Genomic DNA, 21,149 nt, shown 5'->3' on the forward strand with positions numbered 1-21,149 from the left:
ATTGCCATATAACAAAAATGGCTTGGATTCATATCACCACAATTTTATGCATTCTTACTATAACAATCAGAAATTCAATTTGCTACCTTTCGATTGACCGAATACTAAACCGATTAGATGTTTTGGAGGACAAATCAAATAAAGTCGATAATGGTTTACAAAAAGAAATTGTTCAGATTAAAGAGGATTTTAGAGTGTTAACAGAAGAACTAACAGAAGCTTTAAGGCGAGAAAGCATATACAGGCGAGAAGATATAAAAGCAATCTTTGAACTTCTACAAGGCAAAGATAATGACACAGAAGGAAGTACGAAACAAAGGCCGACGAACAATCTAGACAAAAGACAGGAAACTATTATTTGTACTGCAGAAAACTCTGAACATGTTAAAAAAGCATTTCAACAAGAAAAGCTTATGAACTTCAAAGTACGAAATGAACTAGAGTCTTTCAAAAACACACACAAAGACATCCTGAGTAAGTTGAAAGACAACGTCGAGAATAGTATCTCTAACACTGTTCTGAAAATGATGTCTATTGAAAGCAATTTCATTAAAAATCTTACCGACTCTATGAATCAAGCAGAATTACGCCTTTTGAGAAAAGTGGAGCATGTGGAAATAATGACAAACGATGCAATAAATGCTCTGAATGTAACTGTCGAGAACTATAAAGAGCAATGTCACAAAAGTCAAGTGATACGAGAGACAAACATGCTCAAACTGATTGAAAATATGACTTCGGAAATACATGAACTGAAGATCAATGTACGTTCTCGTTTGCCCTTGCAATGTAAAGAGGTTATCGTGAATGGAGTATATTCAATAATAGTTAATGCAAACCCGATACCAGTATATTGTGATATCGAGACAGACGGCGGAGGCTGGGTTGTGTTCCAGAGACGAAAGGACGGTTCAGAGGACTTCAACCGTCCATGGCTGGAGTATAAACAGGGCTTTGGTCAGCTAGAGGGCGAGTTCTGGCTAGGCAATGAACTGTTGTATCAGTTTACACGATATAAACCAAGGGAGCTTAGAATTGATATGGAAGACTATAATGGGAAGAAAGCATATGCCAAATATTCTTCATTCAGAATTTATTCGGAAGAACTAAACTACAAGCTTGAAGTTGGAGGGTACAATGGGAATGCGGGCGATTCCTTGAATGGACTTGTTGACAAAGGTAACGGGGTTCATAATGGACAAAGCTTTTCAACAAGAGACAACGACAATAAATCGAAATGTGCAACTTTGTATGGGGGTGGTTGGTGGTTTAATTCGTGTTTCCAGGCGAACTTGAACGGCGGATATAAAAATATTCGTTGGTTTTCTCTAAGCCGCGACTTGTTGAAATTTGTGGAAATGAAATTCCGATAACAAGGCACACCAAACTTTTGGAACATGTATATTGGGATTTCAGATCGTTGATAAATTGTTTTTATGTTCAGTATATCAGTAATAGTTTTTTTCTGGATTTAGTGTAAATATAAAGTTCCCGAGAGTACTATACCCAATAAGTAAATGTTGGTGTCTATTTTTCAACTAATTTATATATACAAATTCATATATACAGTCCTCAAAACTTACATTGTGAGGTTTTAAACAACCCCCAAAATGATTTAAATGTATTGATAACAGCATGAAATATTTTGATTTACTGACGTAGTTGTTGAATATGCTTATTCGATATTTAAGCTCACTTTTGGTAAATTGATTAATTTTGGAAAAACACATGCATTAACCATCTGAAATGATTGTTTTGTATATGTATGTGTCCATATGGGCCATGGCCATCTGACTATTTGTAAATAGATCTTATATCTATGTAAAAATTAAAAATAAAACATTTGAATCTGTCGATTTAGGTTTGTTATCATTATCATCTTAATCGTCGTCGTCGTCATTATCAGAATCAGCAGCAGCAACAACAACAGCAGCAGCAAAAACAACAAGAACGGCAACTATAAAAACAACAACAAAAACAACGACAACAACCAACAGCATCAGCATTATAAACTGCTATATATATATATAATGTAAATCTTAAACATGCGTATTTGTCGATTTGAGGTACTTTCAACTCGGATTTGGGTATAATGCATTAGGTGAAGGGGGCGGGGGGGGGGGAGGGTCTAAAATGGATTCAGCTTGTCCGTCAGTCTGTCAGTTTACGCAAACTTGTGTGCGCTTTATCTCCAAAATTTCGGCTGAATTTGGCTGTTCCTTCGCATGAGAGTTTCGTACAAAGCACAATTTCATATGCCGTCGCTCGGACTTTTTTCAAAGTATGATGCCCCTTTGCTATTTTCTTTTCAATAAAGTGTTCATAGTGATCCATGTGTGCACTTTATCACAAAAACCCCTGGCCCGGTCTCGATGAAACTTCACAGTGGTGATGGATATCAAGTCAAGTGGTGCAGGCCGTGTTCTTTAACCATAAAGTGTACAAAGAGATTTTTGCGCGTAATCTATCTCCAAAAACCCTTACAGGGTATGCATGATACTGATAATACATCATGAAGTTCCTTGTCCGGAGTGTGTTGTGTAGCTGTGTGTGCGGGAGTGATAGTTAGTTCCTCTGATGTTTTATGTCGCTCTCATTACATGTCAGCCATACAGGGATTATGTTGTATGGCGCAGTCTTCCAAGTCCGCATCATCGGATTTTCATTTCAGCTATGTTATATTATCCTTACCAAACTAAGTCACAATGTTTATTGACATTATTTCTCGAATGAGTTCGATCAACAGCCAGATCGCTCAATTAACTTTTGAGTAATTGCCCTTCAAGTGTCAAAGATTATCACTTTGCTCTCTCCTCTCTATGATTGTGTGTTGCCTTCTGTGATCAACGGATTGTCATGGCCATTTCGGTGAGTTGAGAGTTTCTTAAGAATATTTTTATTTTAATTTTAAAAGTGTCTTTAGCTTTGATATGTTAGTATCAGTACTAACTTATATTATATAAGCGTGTAACGTGCTATTTGCATAAGTAACATGAGCATTTTGTGCTTTCCCGATATTCAAATCAAAGGAGAAGCTATGTTGCAATATCGAAGTTATATTCTCTTTCTCATCAGCTAAAATGCTTTAAGTATGACACTTTTCAGATATGTCCATTCGTAGAGTCCTTATTTTTTTCATTTGAATGTTTTTTTCAGTATAATTTAAGAATATGAGTTTGGTTGCGTTTTTGAAATAGTAAATCCGAATGTAAAAAACAAAAAAAAAATAACAGGACAAACACTAATTTAATTAAAGTCAGTTCTTTAAGTTTCAAGGGATTTTTTTTACTTCCGACTATTTCTTTAACTATGTTTGAAAATTACATGCACCATTATTAGTCTAAAATATTAGTAAAATTCCTAGATTGTGTTTACTTTTCAAAGCATAGACCGAAGCATGTATTAAATAGTTTCAAATAGTTTAAACTGTTAAAATACTACTTGCTCATTTTACAATAACCGAATTCATTTGTCTCAATGTTCTAGTATGAACTAAATGAATGCAATTGTTGATATTATAGTTCTTTTGAAAGTTGTCTTCAGCTAACATCCCATATATTTCTAAAACGTGCTTACGTTAAAAGCATATACTTTTAAGCGATTTCGGTTGAGCGTTGTTCACAGATAAGACTTGAATTGTTATCAAACTTTGATGTGAGCTTTTTAAAAATAGATAAGGTCAGTTTGATTATGAGCAATGGCCAAGTAGTTCATTAGGTAAACTATTGGAAATAGAACCTTGTTACTTTTAGACGCAACAATTCAAACCATTTTTAATGAAAAATGGCCACACCATTCGTGTTCGTGTTAAATTGATTATCTATACTTCAAATAAGAATGATATTCAAAGGTTTTGCATATATACCACATTTTATATTTAATATCAATGACATTTAGTGAAAAGGTTTGTCTTTATGAGATCAAGTTCAAATCCATGTAGATTAATTAATCCCATTGTCTTAAATGATCGAACAGCATTGTTAGAACAAGATGATAGAAATGTTTTAACCACATGCTAATAAAACTTCATTGATCAAAATGTATGGCTTCATACTTTGATAAGATTTATCTTTTGCGTTTTATCTTTACGAAGAATTGTTGGGATAAGAGTGAGGTTTGTGCACATAAACTGGTTTAAATCCCCAGTAAATTTACATTTTACTGACCGTTCCAAGGCGGTACCTAACAATTCTTGATAAAGATACCAATTATTTATTTATATATGTATATATAGTATTTATGCACTGTGCTATTTGTAGAGTTGTGTGCTGTTCTATGTTTCTTGTCTGTGAATTTGTGTTCTATGTCTTTGGCGTTGCCCATTGCCACTAAACCGGGTTTATGTTTAAACTTTTTGCTACTGAGCATGTTTCTGTAGCTTTTTGCATATATATTCATGTAATCTAATCTTGATAAAAAAATAATTTACGTCATCTGACACCAAAAAAACTACCGAAGAACACACAAGGACTATTCAAAGACATCAAAAAGGTCCCTTGGCTACACTTACACATCCAAGTCCTACATGAAGACAGCATAGAACTACCTAAGGTCACACTTTAACTACACAAGAACACTTAAAGTTAACAAAGGACACCGCAGAACTACCTAATGACATTCAAGAGCTTCGCAATGACACTCAAGAACTCCCAAAGAACACCCTTAAAACAGGGATACAAAAGCAATTACTCAAGGACACTCCAAAACCACTGAAGGACACCTCAATGACTACCCAAGGACACCACATCACTATGCAATGACAAGACAGGACTAAAAATGACACTCCAGAGTTACACAAGGATATCCCGAGGGTTACACAAGGACAGCCTATGACCGTCTTACGACACCCAAGAACTACAGTATGACACCCCAGGAATACCCTATGACACTAAAAGTCTACCCAAGGATATCCCTCGACTGCCCATGGTCACAACATGACCACTCGCAAACATTCCATGACTACCCAATGACTACCCAAGAACAACACTCCATGGCTACCCGATGACACCAAATCCTAGGACTACACAATAACAGCTAAGTTATACAAAAGAACACTGTAGGACAACCGAATAACACCATAGGACTACCGAAGTACAACTGGATGATTCTCCAAACACCATAAATTACAACCCAAGTACACTCCGGGACTACCAATGAAAACTTCATGACTACCCAACGCCACTACGTAATTAATTACCTATGTACATTCCACAACTACTCACGGACAGTCCAGTATAACACAAGGACACTGAATGACAACCGAATAACACCAGAGGACTACCCATGCACATTCAATAACTACCCATGTACCATCCATTACTACCCATCTACAATCCAGGACAACTCAATGACATTTTATGGCTACCCAACGACACCCATGACTACCTTATGACATCACATGACTACACAAGGACACAACACAACTATCCAAGGACAGCCACCAACTATCCAAGGACACCCAAAAACTTATCAAGGACACCCAGACTACCCAAGGACATGCAAAGACTACCTAGATATTTCCAATGATACTCCCCATGAGTTCTCCCTTATGCAACGCACATAACCGAGATGCCGTCACGGTCAGTCATATATAGATAAACAGTGCGTCCATTTACCAATAATGGTCAGACTATTAAGTCTTAACAGCACCTGCTGACATAATTTGCAAGCAATTATATCAAATGTGTCTGAACCATCTTTTAGACTTTTAACTATAACGACGGTGACCTCGCCAATTGACGTACAAACATCAACACAAGTGTGGGCCATATTTTGGTAATACATGTAGGCAACATACCACTTCAGTATTCGTTTTGGTGTTTCATTTCTTAAACGTAAAATCATTCTTCAGTGATTGAGTGTACGCACATTTCAAATACTATTGACTGTGGCTCCAGGCTTTGATTTATATTGGCTATAAAAACATTAGTCGACTTCGTATTGCCAGTGAAACATTTAACATTACATGTAGTTTCATAAGCCTAAGCTAATTAACCCTGAAATTAGTAGAGGCCAGCTGCTGGTCAAAATCAACCTCAATCACTGCAGTTTCAGAATATATGTAATTGAGTTATGGTGATTATTTTCCAAACAACATTGACTGTGACATTTCACCTATTTATCCCGTAATTATTAATGGTAATCTACTGGTCAAACAACCCTTAATAATACGATAAAATTTCAAATTTCCTACTCACTCTTTATTAAACTTGGTTACATTGTTTGCGTTAATATAATTATGTATTAGCAATATAATCATGTTGTGACAAGAAAAAGTTTAAAGGGTTCAATTTTAGAAACCCCTTAATAATATATCACGTTCCTTCAGGCTTAAGATTTTTGTAGTAATGACTTAGATCCTATATTAAAACGGGACCCGGCTAAATACTGTGAGTCCGTTAAATTTTGTTGGAGTTATTATATTACTTATAAAGTTTGTATGTGTGCTTCGTTCGTATGTTTGGTATATGTGAAATGAAGTTTCATCCAATCACCAACCTCCCATTTATCCATTCATCTACATGTATTTATGAGTTGTATATTACATATGTGTAGAGGGTTTCGACTGTGACATCGGTTTGATTGATTAGCATATTTCTACTGTCCAAGGGGCGTTTCATGAAGAATCATAGTTTCGTAAGTGAGTGATTTTAACATTGGATTGAATATTACTGTTAGAAATCTCCCCTAATACCGAAACTTATCATGGGAACGAAACGCTCCTAGGGTGCCTGGCGAAATAGGCTCCATAGTTTACTGTGGCCGCTGCCTTGCATAGTATGCACTTAAGAATTTATAACTCTTTGTTGTTGTTGTTTTCAAATTCCAGTTTAAAAATGATAAACTTAGGTTTCACACTGTGCAAACCACGTGATAAATTGCGTCATAAATGCTACGTCGGAAGGCAACATTTTGCTTCGAATGAAGACTTCAAACAGAGATAACTTCACTATTTCTTCACCATTTTAAATGAATCATAGCGCAGTCTACGCTGCTTACGGAGCCCCGCCTTCGATCTTTTACCAGAGTTTGATTGAGATTTTAGGTATTTAAAACACTTCGACAAACCTTTTCATAATCCGGCCGTCTGACGGAGCATTGTCAAAACATTAGTTTGGAAACAGGTTTGTCGAAGTGTTTGATATCAAACTTCAGTAATAAAACGAAGGCGGGGCTCTTTAAGCGGCATAGACTGCCCTTTGTTTCATTTAAAATGGTGTAGTAAAATAAAAATAAATTATCTTTGATTTACGTCTTCATTTTATGCAATATGTTGCCTTTCGACGTAGCATATATGACGTCATTTATCACATGTTATACACACACTGTTTCAGTAGTGCCATACAATGCATCATCATGCGGTTCTGCACGAACGGACGGGCAATGTAAAATAGTTCGCTCGTCTCGGTCAGTATGGATATTTGCTGTCCTAATGTGTTTTGTTGAATTCGGATCTGAAAAGTTAATTATGAAATTAAATGTTTCGGATAATTATGGATAATATAGAAAATAACACTGCTGTTGAGTGGGACCTAAGAAAAGCATGATACAGGAAGTTGGATTGTCTAATAGACACCCCTTATAATTGTTATTGGGTAAAGAAACACTGTGACAACTTGTCAATCCGTCATATGACGCAATGTTCGTGACACTTGCTCCTAAGTACCATCTGTAAAATGCACCATTATGTCAAACTATTTGTCATAACAAATACACCATATAATTTTATGAAATATTTTCAAAGGTAATCCGCCATAAGTAAAAAGTCTGCACGATGTGACCAAATTATTACCATGCACCATCTGTAAAACAATGCTTCGTCATTGCAGCAGCAATCAACATTATTAAAGCATGTGTTACTCTGTGAGTAAAATATAAAAAAATAAAACATTTGTAATCGTTGATTTGGGAAACTTTCACCTCGTGTGGTTTACCACAGTGTGTGTGTTTCGATTGGGGGAATACACTGGATTTAGCCGGTCTGTCCGTATGTCAGTAGACGCAATCTTTTGCGCACTTTATCTCCAAAATCCCTTGCTGGATTGGGATGAAATTAGGTTTGATGAGTGTTAGGTTTCCAAGCGAGGTGGAACATGCCGTCATATTGGGCTCATATAGATCAAGGTAAGGTAAGGGGTGTTTATGTTTTTTTAAACATTAAAATATATTATGAAGCATATTTATAAAATAGTATGATATTTCAATTCTCTTTGCCAAATATATTTTATTTCTGATTAATAGATGAAAGTAACGTTTTATTGCTGGTTTTGTTTCGAACACGAGAGGACCCCATAGGAAAAAAATATTTGACTTAATGTGCTATCCTGCCTATTTATCTTGTTTTCTTTCTTTTTCTTTAGAAGGAACAATTACTGGACTTTATAACTCTTCAACAAAACTTAAAGGTCTCCGTACCACACCAATGAATTGTTACATCCCACAAAGTTCTGCGTTCGTTTTATCTTTTATGGCAAACACAAATTGAGTGTTCGATATAATTTCCAACCATCAGATTTGCGTATTTTACTTACAGTGACGTATGACCTTGAGATAAACGACCCCGTTCAATTCATAAGTGTGACGCAGAGTTTGTGAAGATTTGGTTTTATTCTGACGATAAACCACATCTTCGAACACTTGTACTGGGTCGCTATATTTTGGAGGGCCTCATTTCGACTGGAGAATCTAATGTTTTCATAAACCACAGTTAAACCAACATAACCATATTAAATTGAGTAATTAATTAATTAATTATCAATCAATTATAACGACAATAAACATGTACGAACGGTTATGCTTCTTTAATTAGTGATACTGCTAATTATATTTCTTAATTTATTTTCAAATTGATACATTTCTGAACATTTTATGTTTCTTAATGTGTTATAATTATTATAATACCTTTTCTGCGCCGTATGTTTCTATTCTTTATTAAATCGATCACCACCTTCTTCCGCAATTAGTAAATATATTTTTCTATTTTATTCTATTTTCACTGGGTTTTCTGCTGGTTTGCAATGATACTTAGATATAAAACTATATTAAGACTTAGTTTTAAATCTTGCTTAGGCGAGCTTTGTCAGATGGTTGTTATCGCACTCTTTAAGAGCAAGCACTGTTGCTCCGGCTTGATTTATTTGTTTGCAGGTGATGATTGTATCCGGTCGTTTTGTAATTGAACTTACTTTATCTGTTATCTTTAACTTAATTCGTCATTGCTTTTAAGTTGATGCTGGCTCTGATGAGGCTTTTTCATTTATAATTATTGATAAATATTTGGACAATTGTGATTTTATGGCCATGCAAACTAGTTTAAGTCCCCAGTAGACCAGTGTTCTAGTGAACTCGTGTTTCACTGACTGTTTCAAGGCGGTACTCCAACGATTTATCATAAAGCTATTGTAATGCGTGTGTGGTTTGTTTGTGGTGTTTGCATTCATATGTGTGTGATTATACGTTTGTGTCCCCTGTTTGTTGTCGTTTGGGGCATTGCCTTGTGCCTCTAACCAAGGTTTATTTTTAAATGTTCGAACACTGTTCGACTATATTTTTATAACTTTTATGAATAAAGACAAAACAGCAACTGGCAGATTCTTATTTAAACAAAATTTTATAAATCCAAGCCTTAAATGATTCAAACTCCCGTGAATATCGCTCCGAACGCTTTGCAGCAAAACAGAGCATATTTTGTCACACTTTTTCTAAATTAAATTACAAAAGAGATTATTTGACATTTTGCAGATGTTTTAGCATTGTAACAATCATTCTGCTTAAAATAATACGATATAATAATAGTCGATGTCTCACCCTATACGTGAAGGAGTCCCTCTAATATAAAAGTATCATATTACACCTCATATATCATTGTATCAACACCCTTTAGCATGGAGAACGTGTCCGAAACGCAGCTATGTGAATTTCGATGACTGGTGACCCCATATTATTTTAATATCCGGCCTGGGCGCACGCGAGTTTGGTTTGTGGTCACCAAGCCGGACAAGTGGGTTTCCTATGGGTACTCCGGTTTCCCCCACAACGCAAGACCACACTCCCACGTAACATCGTGCCCATGAGAGTGACTCATATAGTGTTGTAATAACTATTAGTTTAATATCATTAGAAAGGGGTTTGTATTAAGAAAGATATAAACCATTTTACAAAAGTAATTTCAAAACAGTAATGCAAAACTTTAAATATCTGGAATACAGAATAATGTCCAAAAGTTCACAAAATATATCTGATCCTGGTATGCTTGAGAGTCAGCATAATTTTATCCACATGAAATATTGAACACACGTATAAGCAATAATTTAATCCAACAACACTTTCAAAATGAATCACAAAAACGGATTGAAACCGAATCCTCATGTAAATCATGTCAAATTGAATCCAAGCTTTTAGATCTTTTCTAGCGATGGTAAAACTTTTTATAAATACTTTTTTTAGTTTTTAAAGAATCTTTAACTTTTCCCAAGACCCCGGATTAGAGAAGTTTGCTTTTATAAATGAAATGAAAATGTTCCTCAACGTTATTAAAAAGTCTTCAGAATCTTTCTCTCAATTTCTAAAAATATATTTTTATTCTAAAACGTCTAGAAATAGATTAAGAAATATTAATTCTAGGTTATAATAAACAAATCTTGACAAATACATGCTAAATATTTATAGAAAATAACAGTTTATATTAGGTGACGATGCAGATGTCATTAGACCATCGAACAAATAACAGTACAAGGGATTAAACACTTAATACAGTGAAACGCTGAATTTGAAATACACTGATGCAATGAAACATACACTTTAAAACATGGATACAAGTAATTTGTATTTGCATATATTCAACAGCACTGTCGAATCAATATATATTTATATATAGATTGGTTTAAAAATATTTACCACATTTACTTACAAGATAGGGTACTATCGGGAACTTCATATTTACACTAAATAAAAAAGGTTAATGATATACTGAACATAAAAACAATTTACCAACGCTCCGAAATCACACTATTACTGTATATACAATCCAAATATATGTTTTATTTGCATTTAAACTAAACATGAATGAAAGGATTTAGTGAGCAGAGTGCCCAAACCGGAAATCCACGAACACATATACGATTGGGTTCCATATGTTCGATGTGCCTGTTTATCGGAATTTCATTTCAACAAATTTCAAATTAGACCAGTCGCTGCTAAACGAGTACCAATGAATCCCACTATGATATTTGCCGTTCAAATTCGACTCGTAACACCTTTTAAACCACCAACCACTCAGATAAGAAGTTGCACAATTCGATTCATTATTATCATTGTCGTTGTCTCTTGTTGAAAAGCTTTGTCTATTATGAACACCGTTACTGCCTATAAAAACTCCATTTAAGGAATCGCCTGCATTCCCATTGTATCCTCTAACCTCAAGCTTGTAGTTTACTTTTTCAGAATAAATTCTGAATGAAGAATATTTGGCATGTGCCTTCTTCCCTTTAAAGTCTTCCATATCAATTCTGAGTTCCCTCGGTTTGTCACTGGTAAACTGATGCAGCAGTTCATTACCAAGCCAGAACTCACCGTCTGGCTGGCCAAAGCCCTGTTTGTACTCCAGCCATGAACGGTCAAAGTCCTCCGAACCGTCTTTTCTCCTCTGGAAAACTACCCAGCCTCCCCCGTCTGTCACTCTATCACAATAGACTGGTATCCGGTTTCGTGATGCATTCTCCAATGTTATTGAATATATTCCATTTACGGTAGTACACCCAATGGGCAAAAGAGAATGAAGATCAGTCCTCATTTCATTTAATTCCGATGTTATATTTTCAATCAGTTTGAGCATGTTCGTTTCTCGTTTTTTATTGTTCTTGACAGTTATATTTAGAGCATTAATTGCATCGTTTGTCACTATTTCTGCATCCTCAATTTTTTTCAAATGGCGAAATTCTGCTTCATTCATGTATTCGGAAAGGTTTGCAAGGATCATACTTTCAGCAGACATCATCCTCAAAACACCCTTAGACACAACTTTTTCCACATTGTTCGTCAATTTTGCCATGATGTATTCGTACGTGTTCCTGAAATGCTCTTTTGAAATGTTCTTCATTCTCTGTGGTGGAACAAGCATGCTCGTGACTTTTGTCTAAGGCGTTCTTCGACTTTTGTACCGCACTTTCTTCTGTGTTATTATCCTTGACTTGTAGAAGTTCATAGATTGCTTTTATATCTTCTCGCCTGTATCTGCTTTCTAGCCTTAAAGCATCTGTGAGCTCTTCTGTTAACTCCCTTATATCCTCTTTAATCTTAGCAATTTCTTCTTGTAGTCCATTATCGACTTTATTTGATTTTTCCTCCATATCATCTAATCGGTTTACTATTCGGTCAATTGAGAGGTAGCAGTTTGAATTTCTGATTGTAACAGTAAGAAGGCATACAATTGTGGTGATATGAATCCAAGCCATTTTCTGTTGTATGGCATTATTCAAATGTTTTTAAAGTATTGCGCACTAACATTTACTGATTCATCATGTGCACAGGATATCATTATTAAGAAGTGCTTAACTGTTATTTTATATGAAGTGGTGCATACAATTATCAAGAGAGTAGGCCACTTGCTTTTTAGAAATATGCCGCAAAACAGGAAGACGAAATAATGAGCAATATATAATTAAGCAGAAATAAGTCAGAATTAAGCAACGCCACAATTTAAAAAGCCAACACACATTTTTAAAAGTCCAGTTGTATGGTGACTTTTGGTCCTACCTTCAGCCAACGTAATGTTGCATTTCAAGAACGTCACTAATTAGATGAAATAAACAGAGGATCTCAGATGTGTGTATTTTGTATCTTATTTGTTAAACGAGTTTATTTTAAAACGATAAAAAAAGCTCTCCCGAGCTTATATCGTTTTTTTTTAATGACGAAATTCATCATTTTGATACAAAATAATCACGAATTTGAGATTATATTTATAACATAGCTCAATCACGTTGGACATTTATCTTCAATACACGTTCACATGACCTAGTGCGAGTAATATTTTCATTGTGTGTTATAAAGATGCTTTATCCACAAAAAAATGTCATAAAAACATTTTATTTATATTGAAAAAGTAAATCATGTCTCAATTATGAACCGATGCTCGAAGGGTTCACTTAAAAACATCAAAATACATATTTCAATGAAGCAACTGAAATTTAGAGCAATGTCATATCTGCGTGTACAGCGTGCATTTTGTCATTTTAATGGATGTGAACATGGATATTACGTCCGTAAGTTTGAGCCTCAAAATGTGTCAAAATCCTTTAGAAAAATGAAATTTTGATGTGGAATCGTGAAAACTTCAGCATTGTTCGCGACCTGTCTAGACTGAGCTTAAAGCATGGAGGTAGAGGAGGTATTTTCACTTGAGTACAGGAATATTTACTTTCGTTGATTTTGGAGTATGTGGTTATAGTGGTTAATAGATGCAATGTTCTTGTGTCCCAAAATTTTGATACATGTAGTTAGGTACAATAAACGTTAGATAATGTTCATGAAAGTTATATTATGAAATATGGTTACATGGAACTTTTATTTGCATATTTTTAACAGCACTAACATTATAGAGATAGAGAATCTTATGGACATTACACTTAAATAAAGTGTATCAATTAACACACGATGTGTGATGCATTATGTGTGTGTTCAACAAACCAGGGATGTCAGACGTCACAGACGTCAAGTTAGGATATGATTTGAAAGGAGCCATCAAATCATCAATGCTGCCGAACAATATCATTGAAATTGCAAGCCTTAAATATAATTTGATTTCTAAGTGTGTACGTGGACACGGATGGTTAAAGATCATAATTGCGTAATGTAGTATGAAACATTGCCATGCCTATTTGAGATATGCTAATTTGTGAATCAAAGATACGTCAATGTTTGCCTGTTTATAAAATAAAGTAGCTCAATAAGCAGGTGAATTAACATGACGTCCGACTCTAGATTATAAGTATCTATCACGTATTTTCTCGTACCTAATGTTTCACGTAGAAAACGCATGTTTGTACTTCTCATTAAAAAAGCACGTGCGACGTTGTTCACTGACGCCATGAAGTGTAGTTATTTGTCAATTAGACGTCAAATAGTTCCTCTACAAGTTGCGTTTTTAATTAAAAGTCTTGAACACTTACCTATTTTAGTGCGGTTAATTAAAATGGCATAAAGTACCTTTTCATGAACCATAAAGTAAAGATAGTGGCGCGTTTTGCACGTGACTCATCTTACATGGGCGGTCGTAAAACTGGGTTTTACAGTGTACCAGGTAATGTTGTTATGCTGTTTGTTATGCCGTACTTCTGTTAAAATTATCATTAATTGTTACCAGTTTCATAATTTCAGCGTTTCTTCTTTTACAAATTATTGATATATTATGTGTTTTACATCTGTTATTTGAAATCATTCTCATTCATCAGATGTTTGATAATGATAAACGCATGTGGTACGCATAGCATCATCATTCTGATTTACTAAAATGTTTGAAATGTACAACTTGTGTTTTTAATATATTAAAACTAGTCAACAAAGGTGTTGATAATAGCTAAACAAAGGAGGTGTCAGACGAACCAATATTGACTTATGCTTACTATTATATTGTTTCGTTGTATCTAGTTTTGCAACCAGTAATATGCTTTGATAGTTTATCATTTGAAATCCTAAGTAATACGTTTGAGCTGAATTGTCAGCCATTTTGAAGTATGTTCTGTGTTTTCTATTGGCTTAAGTATTGTACACAACCTGGCCGCACAGCGGAGCTGATTTTTGAAATGTATTTTATGGACATTTGTATGAGCTCGAAAGTGGTTTTATCAAAGTTCAGCAACAGTAAGCGTTATCGTTATTGTACAATATGAATATTTGATGCTTATATTTTGGACCGCATAAAATCGTAAACAGGGCTTGGTTTGGACTTTACTGGCACAATACTGGTCACAAAATCGGAAATACACGTATGTGTATTATGTCTGGTATGCAAGAAATGACGATTGCATGCAGTTCCACTTACCCTATAAATACATGTACATGTCGACGTAGCCCAGTCGGCATATATTTTTAATTAGGATCCATTTGTGTAGAGTAACCACTGTAACAAATCAAAATATCCTAGATATTTTATTATAACAATAATGTGACTGGTCACTATAAAATCAGGAAGGCAAGTGCCGATTTACAAATGCACAATACAAATACAAACATGTAGATATTTATACAAACGAGATTCAGGCTATATACTTATATAGTTATAATACTCATGTAAAGATATAATTACATCAGATGTTAATTTTACTAAGATATATTTCAACACATCTTATATGCTTATTAAATACCAAAAATGTACTTACCTGTAACAAATCAAAATATCCTAGATATTTTATTATAACAATAATGTGACTGGTCACTATAAAATCAGAAAGGCAAGTGCAAAGATTAACACACTCGACACCTGATGACCAATCACGCGTGACAGGTTAGTACGAACAATGGTAGAATAAAATGTAGAGTAAAATAATGATCACAGGACACCTAGGGCGGAGTTTAGTTGGATCAAGGTAAGGACAAAAGTAGAAATATAGGAAATAAGAATAATACGAATATCGTGGATGTAATAAATACAAAGACTCCTAACTTAATGCAAATTTAATATATTTTATTAATGTATTCAATACAATCATGACATACTCCCCCTGCTTAATAAAAAGGCTCCTGACTTTTCCGTTATACAGCCTGAAATATATAAAATACTGAAAACATACAAATTTAAAAGAGTAGTAAGCACACAAATAAATCAATATGTGCACGCTGGCTAGGCTACCGCTCAATAATATGCACATTACCAGAGGTAAGCGTATCTACATCTAGAAGGTTAAGTATTAAACTAAACTAGAGTAATTGGGGAACTCAACAACTAGAGCAATCTCTACTACATACAGATCATACGGTAAATATGAACCTGTACGAAATACAACTTATAACTACTCAAGGTGAGTATAAATATCTACTTATGCAGATCTAAGGGCGATCGACGGACAACTACCAAAGGTGAGTATCAACTACAGGTAAGTACTCTTCATACCATACTTAATACACCAGGTAAGTATTACAAAAGGTAAGTACCTTGTATCAAAACCTACCAAACTCATATCTTCTTCTAGATATGGGCTTGAAAATCATACATTTCCACAAATAACAATGACAACGTATAACATATGTCGACATTAGCAATTTACACGTATCACACATACATGTTATCATTCACACCTTCTGCTAAAATAGTAAAGTTCTTTAAAATCTGTACTCCACTTAACACCACTCAAGGGTCACATCTCACACTTTCCAATCACCTGTAGTCATCCAGGTCGGCTTCTTCCGTATCCTCTTCGGTCTTGGGGTGAAACCAATATCCTGTGGATGTTCTCTGGCAGGGGTAGCAAATCTAGGTACGGAATCCACATCGTTGTCGTCATCATCATCCTGTACACCGCCATTATTATCATCTTCCTGTTCATCCACACAAACACTGACATCTGATGCCTCATTGTCATCCGCACTAACATCATCTACAAGAGCATCCCTATCAGTGGTAGACATGAACGGAAGGAGTAGATTACGATGCAGAGTCCTAGACTTCTAATACCGTGCTCCTTCGCGTTTCACCTCATATACAGGTATGTCATCAATGGGCTTGTCGATGACAATATACGGATGTGGCTCCCATCTATCTGCTAACTTCTGTTTTCCCCTGATGGACACGTTGCGGACTAGAACACGATCTCCTGGCAGTAACACAGAACTGCGGGCACGGTTATCGTAGGTGGCCTTGTTCGTCGACGAGGTCTTCGCTGCTACCTCCCGGGCCTTGGCGTAGGCGAACTGGAGACGGTCTCGCAGCTTACCAAGGTACTTTGAATGTGTGCTCGACGACAAGCTGTCAGTGGGGAGCCCAAGAAAAGCGTCAATGGCGAGCCTGGGGTGCCTCCCAAACATCAAAAAGTACGGAGAAAACCCTGTACTTTCATGGTGCGTGGCATTATAGGCGTGCACCAGACCCGATTCATGAGACTTCCAGTCAAGCTTCTGACACTCTTCAAGGGTCCCGAGCATCTTGAGTAGCGTCTGGTTAAACCGCTCGACCATTCCATTACCCATGGGGTGGTAGGGCGTAGTGCGTGTCTTTTCCACACCTGCCAGGGCACACAACTCCTTGATGAGCGCAGATTCAAAATTCCTTCCCTGGTCACTGTGGATTCTTGCGGGAAAACCATAGTGCACGATGAAATTTTCAAACAATATCCTGGCGGTGGTTTTCGCAGTCTGGTTGCGTGTGGGGTAAGCTTGAGCATACCGGCTGAAATGGTCTGTCAATACAAGGACGTTCTCAAAGCCTCCCTTGGACCGCTCCAATGACAAATAGTCGATGCAGATAATGTCCATCGGAGCTGTAGTCGTGATTGGGCACATCTCTGCCACAGATGCGCGGGACTTCCGGCGAATACAACGTCCACAGTTCCTGACAGCATCAGCGACAAAACTGTCCATCCCAGGCCAGTAGAATCGCTCCTTGAAGAGTGCAACCGTCCGGTCGCGTCCTTGATGACCAAGGTCATCGTGAAGCGCCTTGAATATCTCGGTACGGAGGTTCTCTGGCAACAGCAACTGGAGGCGTTCTTCTGTATGGAGGTTGGACTTCCGATACAGGACACCCTGAAGCACAATAAAGTGGTTCCACTCCCTCAGATATGTAGTCATATGTCGGTCCATCGGCGTAGCCGGTCGGGTTCCGCGTGATATATGGTCTGCAATCTGTGAGAGGGTCGAGTCCTGGGCTTGTGCCTTGTGCCAATCCGTAGAGGATAGACTATGGGCACTGAGTATATCATCTGGAATATCCACATGATGACTGAGTGGTGTCGATTCCGGATTGCGTACTGTCTCTGACAGCGGTACTGTCTCTGCTGTCGCAGCATGACTGACGGCGTGAATGACATCGGTCGGAATATTCCTACTGAGGCCATCAGCATCCTGGTTATTCGCTCCCTTCCGGTAAGAGATCGTAAAATCATAGTTGGAAAGCGCAGCGAGCCATCGATGTCCAGTGGCATCCAGCTTGGCAGTGGTGTTTACGTATGTGAGCGGATTGTTATCCGTCACAACATCAAATCTCCCGCCATAAAGATAGTCGTGAAACTTTTCAGTAACCGACCACTTTAAGGCAAGGAATTCGAGTTTGTGCGCTGGATAACTGCGCTCGCTCTGCTTTAAACTTCTGCTGGCGTATGCTATGGGCCGCTCCTTCCCATCATGACGCTGGTACAATACGGCACCAAGACCAAGTGACGAGGCATCAGTATGCACCGAAAACGGCTTGCAGTAATCCGCGTAGGCCAACACTGGAGGGTTTGTAAGCTGTGCCTTCAGCTCCTCAAATGCCTTCTGCTGTGATTCTGATTATTGGAATGGTACCTTCTTGATCTTTCTCGGGGTCTTAGAACCTGTCTTCCTGCTGGTCGGTTGACCAATCAAAAGATCATTAAGAGGCCGTGCTATAGTCGAAAATCCACGAATAAAGCGCCTATAATAGCCGGCGAAACCAAGGAACTGCCGGACTTCCTTTGTGGACTTAGGCGTGGGCCAGTTCTTGACGGCTTCCGTCTTTTTCGGATCAGCCTTGATCCCCTCAGCTGATACAACGTGACCGAGGTACGTAGTCTCCTCTTTAAAGAACTCGCACTTGCTAGACTTCAGATAGATTAGGCAGTCTTTCTTCTTTTCAAAAATTGGTGCTGATCTAAGCACTTTCACCTCTTGTAATTGACAGATAGGCGTCCTAGCCTTGAATTTCAAAACCTTTGCTGAAAGGTTACACACACGTACAGGCACTCTTGTAGTTTTCCCTGGGTTACTAAGTGTAACAACTCTTGGACCTATAGTGGGTTTATCTGGACCTGCATTATCGAAGTTCTCTGTTACAGCAGATTCTATCTCTGATGTCTTTCGTACCAGACCTGTAACAGTTCTCACTTCCATCGGCTGTAATAAAAAATCTTTGGTAGCCTTAACTACTCCGACACTAGAACAACACGACATTTCAAAGGCCATGCTCCATTCATCAGGAATGTCGTCTACATTCTCGCATTTACACCACACGGCACATTCACGAATAACATTCATGCCAACTATTGCAGGTACTTTTCTGTTATACTCTGTGCTTTTAACATTGTGCAGAGGTATTGTTAATGGTGGCATATCAGTGTTAGGTAAACTAACGTTGGCCTCAATATAACCACTATATGGTATCTGTTGACCATTTGCTCCTGTAACGTTCAATTCAAACTCATCTAGACCTTTCAATTTAGGCTTTTCATTCATGGACAAATAAAACTCTTCTGATAGTGTACTTATCATAGACCCCGTGTCTATCAACGCTTTAACTATCTGCCCTTCTATTTCAACAAAGTTCTCATTCGACTTCCCTACTAATCTCTCATGTAAGTTATTCTTTGAATTTCTGATGGGGTTATCTACTTTTTCGCTTCCATCGTGCCCTCCGATGAAAGCTTCTTCTCGTTTAAAGACTTCTCATTCTGCTCTGGTCCTTTTTCTGTTTCCTTGTTCTGCTCTTTTTTCCCATCGTCACTTCTACCTCTGAATCCTCTATTTCCACCTCTGTACCCTCCTCTAAAGGGTCTTCTGAAGTTACTGTTGTAATTATTTCCTCTATAACTAGTATTTTGCCCTTTCAACCTTTTCATTTCTATCTCCATGGATTTCAATCTTTCTAAGAGTTCTTTCATTCCACTTTCATCCCTTATCTGATTGACATATGCACTACGCGTATTTTCTTCTCTGACTTCACTATTCTCTTCCTCTTCTTCTGACCTAGCCTTTCTCCTTAAACATTCAAATGAGTCTTTACTTTCATATGCCACTCTAGTGGTCATTCGTAACTTTTCAGATCTCAATCCTCTCCAAAATCTTTCCTTCAACTTCTTATCTCGTTTCTCTTCATCAATTTCACCCTTTTCAACAGCCTGTTGAAACAATGTTTCTACTCTTACTCCCCAAGACGAACATGATTCTCCTTCTTTTTGCTTTGCTGAATAAAACTCCGTTACTACTCTATCACCTGTTTTCACATTACCATATACTTCTTTCAACTTATTCACTATCGTTTCAGCACTAGCAGTGGGTTTAAGAGTCAAGAGAACTTGTTTTACATCTCCTTGCAATGAGTTTCTAATTGCTTGTACTACAGCATGATCTGGATAAGCATTACTTTCTAGAATACTACAAACATCCACTTTCCACTGCTCAAAATGCTTTCCGTCAAAGTTTGGTATCTTTGGTGAACCAACTTTATACATAACGCTTTCAGCTTTCTGTTCTCTACCTTTCAATCTTTCCTCTTTCTTTTTGTTTTGATCATTAAATTCAGTTTTTCTGTTATCAGCTTTATCCAGAAGCAACTGTTCTTTCTCTTTCAATAATATTAATCTATGATTCAATTCCTCTTCATGTTCTCTCCTCATTTCTAAATCTCTTTCAATTCTTTCATTTTCATTCCTTCTTTTATTCAGTTCCAACTCTTGTTGCTCTAATATTTTGATTCTTTCTACTAACTCATGTTCCGCTTTTCTCTTCATTTCCATTTCATAGTTCAATCTCTGTCTATTTTCCATCATAAATCGCTGCTTTCTATCCTCCTCCATTTGTAACTGTTTCAGTTTCAAACTTTCACGCTCATATCTACTAGATTGACTTTTAATTTCCTCTTGGTCCAATCTTAAACTTCTAATTTCAGTCTTTAAATCACGAGGACTTTCGTTTTGAACACTTTTGTGCTTTACATCTTTCATCACATCATACCTCATATCAAAAGCTTTATAGCTACCTTTCAGTTTTGTCTCACTCAAATCGTCAAAGTGCCTGAGACGTTTAGCTTTTTCTAGCTTTTTTAGCTATTCCCCTCTCCCCGATGGAATTGGCCCTAATTCCATATCTACTCATAGGCTCAGTTGTAAGCTTCTGATCAAGCAAATCATCATCGTATCTAAGCTCTCGCAAAGTTTGCTCTAACCTTTCATAGTGATCATCAAGATATTTTAAGTTACTTTCAT

At 36.8% G+C, this 21,149-nt stretch overlaps 3 protein-coding genes across 3 annotated transcripts; 1 reads left to right on the forward strand and 2 right to left on the reverse strand.

Annotated features, from left to right (window-relative positions):
- On the forward strand, positions 1-1,854 carry LOC128238853 (angiopoietin-related protein 7-like). The gene has a single exon (XM_052955138.1). The coding sequence runs from the start codon at positions 18-20 to the stop codon at positions 1,371-1,373; it is 1,356 nt and encodes a 451-aa protein (XP_052811098.1). The 5' UTR covers positions 1-17; the 3' UTR covers positions 1,374-1,854.
- Positions 1,855-10,106: 8,252 nt separating this feature from the next.
- LOC128238821 (ryncolin-1-like) lies at positions 10,107-12,482 on the reverse strand. The gene has a single exon (XM_052955085.1). It carries the CDS (start codon positions 12,116-12,118, stop codon positions 11,150-11,152), a length of 969 nt encoding a protein of 322 aa, XP_052811045.1. The 5' UTR covers positions 12,119-12,482; the 3' UTR covers positions 10,107-11,149.
- Positions 12,483-19,553: 7,071 nt separating this feature from the next.
- LOC128238069 (trichohyalin-like) lies at positions 19,554-20,903 on the reverse strand. Its single transcript, XM_052953645.1, has one exon. The coding sequence runs from the start codon at positions 20,901-20,903 to the stop codon at positions 19,554-19,556; it is 1,350 nt and encodes a 449-aa protein (XP_052809605.1).
- Between the last annotated feature and the right edge of the window lie 246 nt (positions 20,904-21,149).

Source organism: Mya arenaria, chromosome 6, assembly GCF_026914265.1.
Source record: "Mya arenaria isolate MELC-2E11 chromosome 6, ASM2691426v1".
NCBI lineage: Eukaryota > Metazoa > Mollusca > Bivalvia > Myida > Myidae > Mya > Mya arenaria.

What these genes read in the sequence shown, in the direction of transcription:
- LOC128238853 (XM_052955138.1), top strand. Translation starts at nt 18, where the DNA reads ATGGCTTGGATTCATATCACCACAATTTTATGCATTCTTACTATAACA.
- LOC128238821 (XM_052955085.1), bottom strand. Translation starts at nt 12,118, where the DNA reads ATGCTTGTTCCACCACAGAGAATGAAGAACATTTCAAAAGAGCATTTC.
- LOC128238069 (XM_052953645.1), bottom strand. Translation starts at nt 20,903, where the DNA reads ATGAGGTATGATGTGATGAAAGATGTAAAGCACAAAAGTGTTCAAAAC.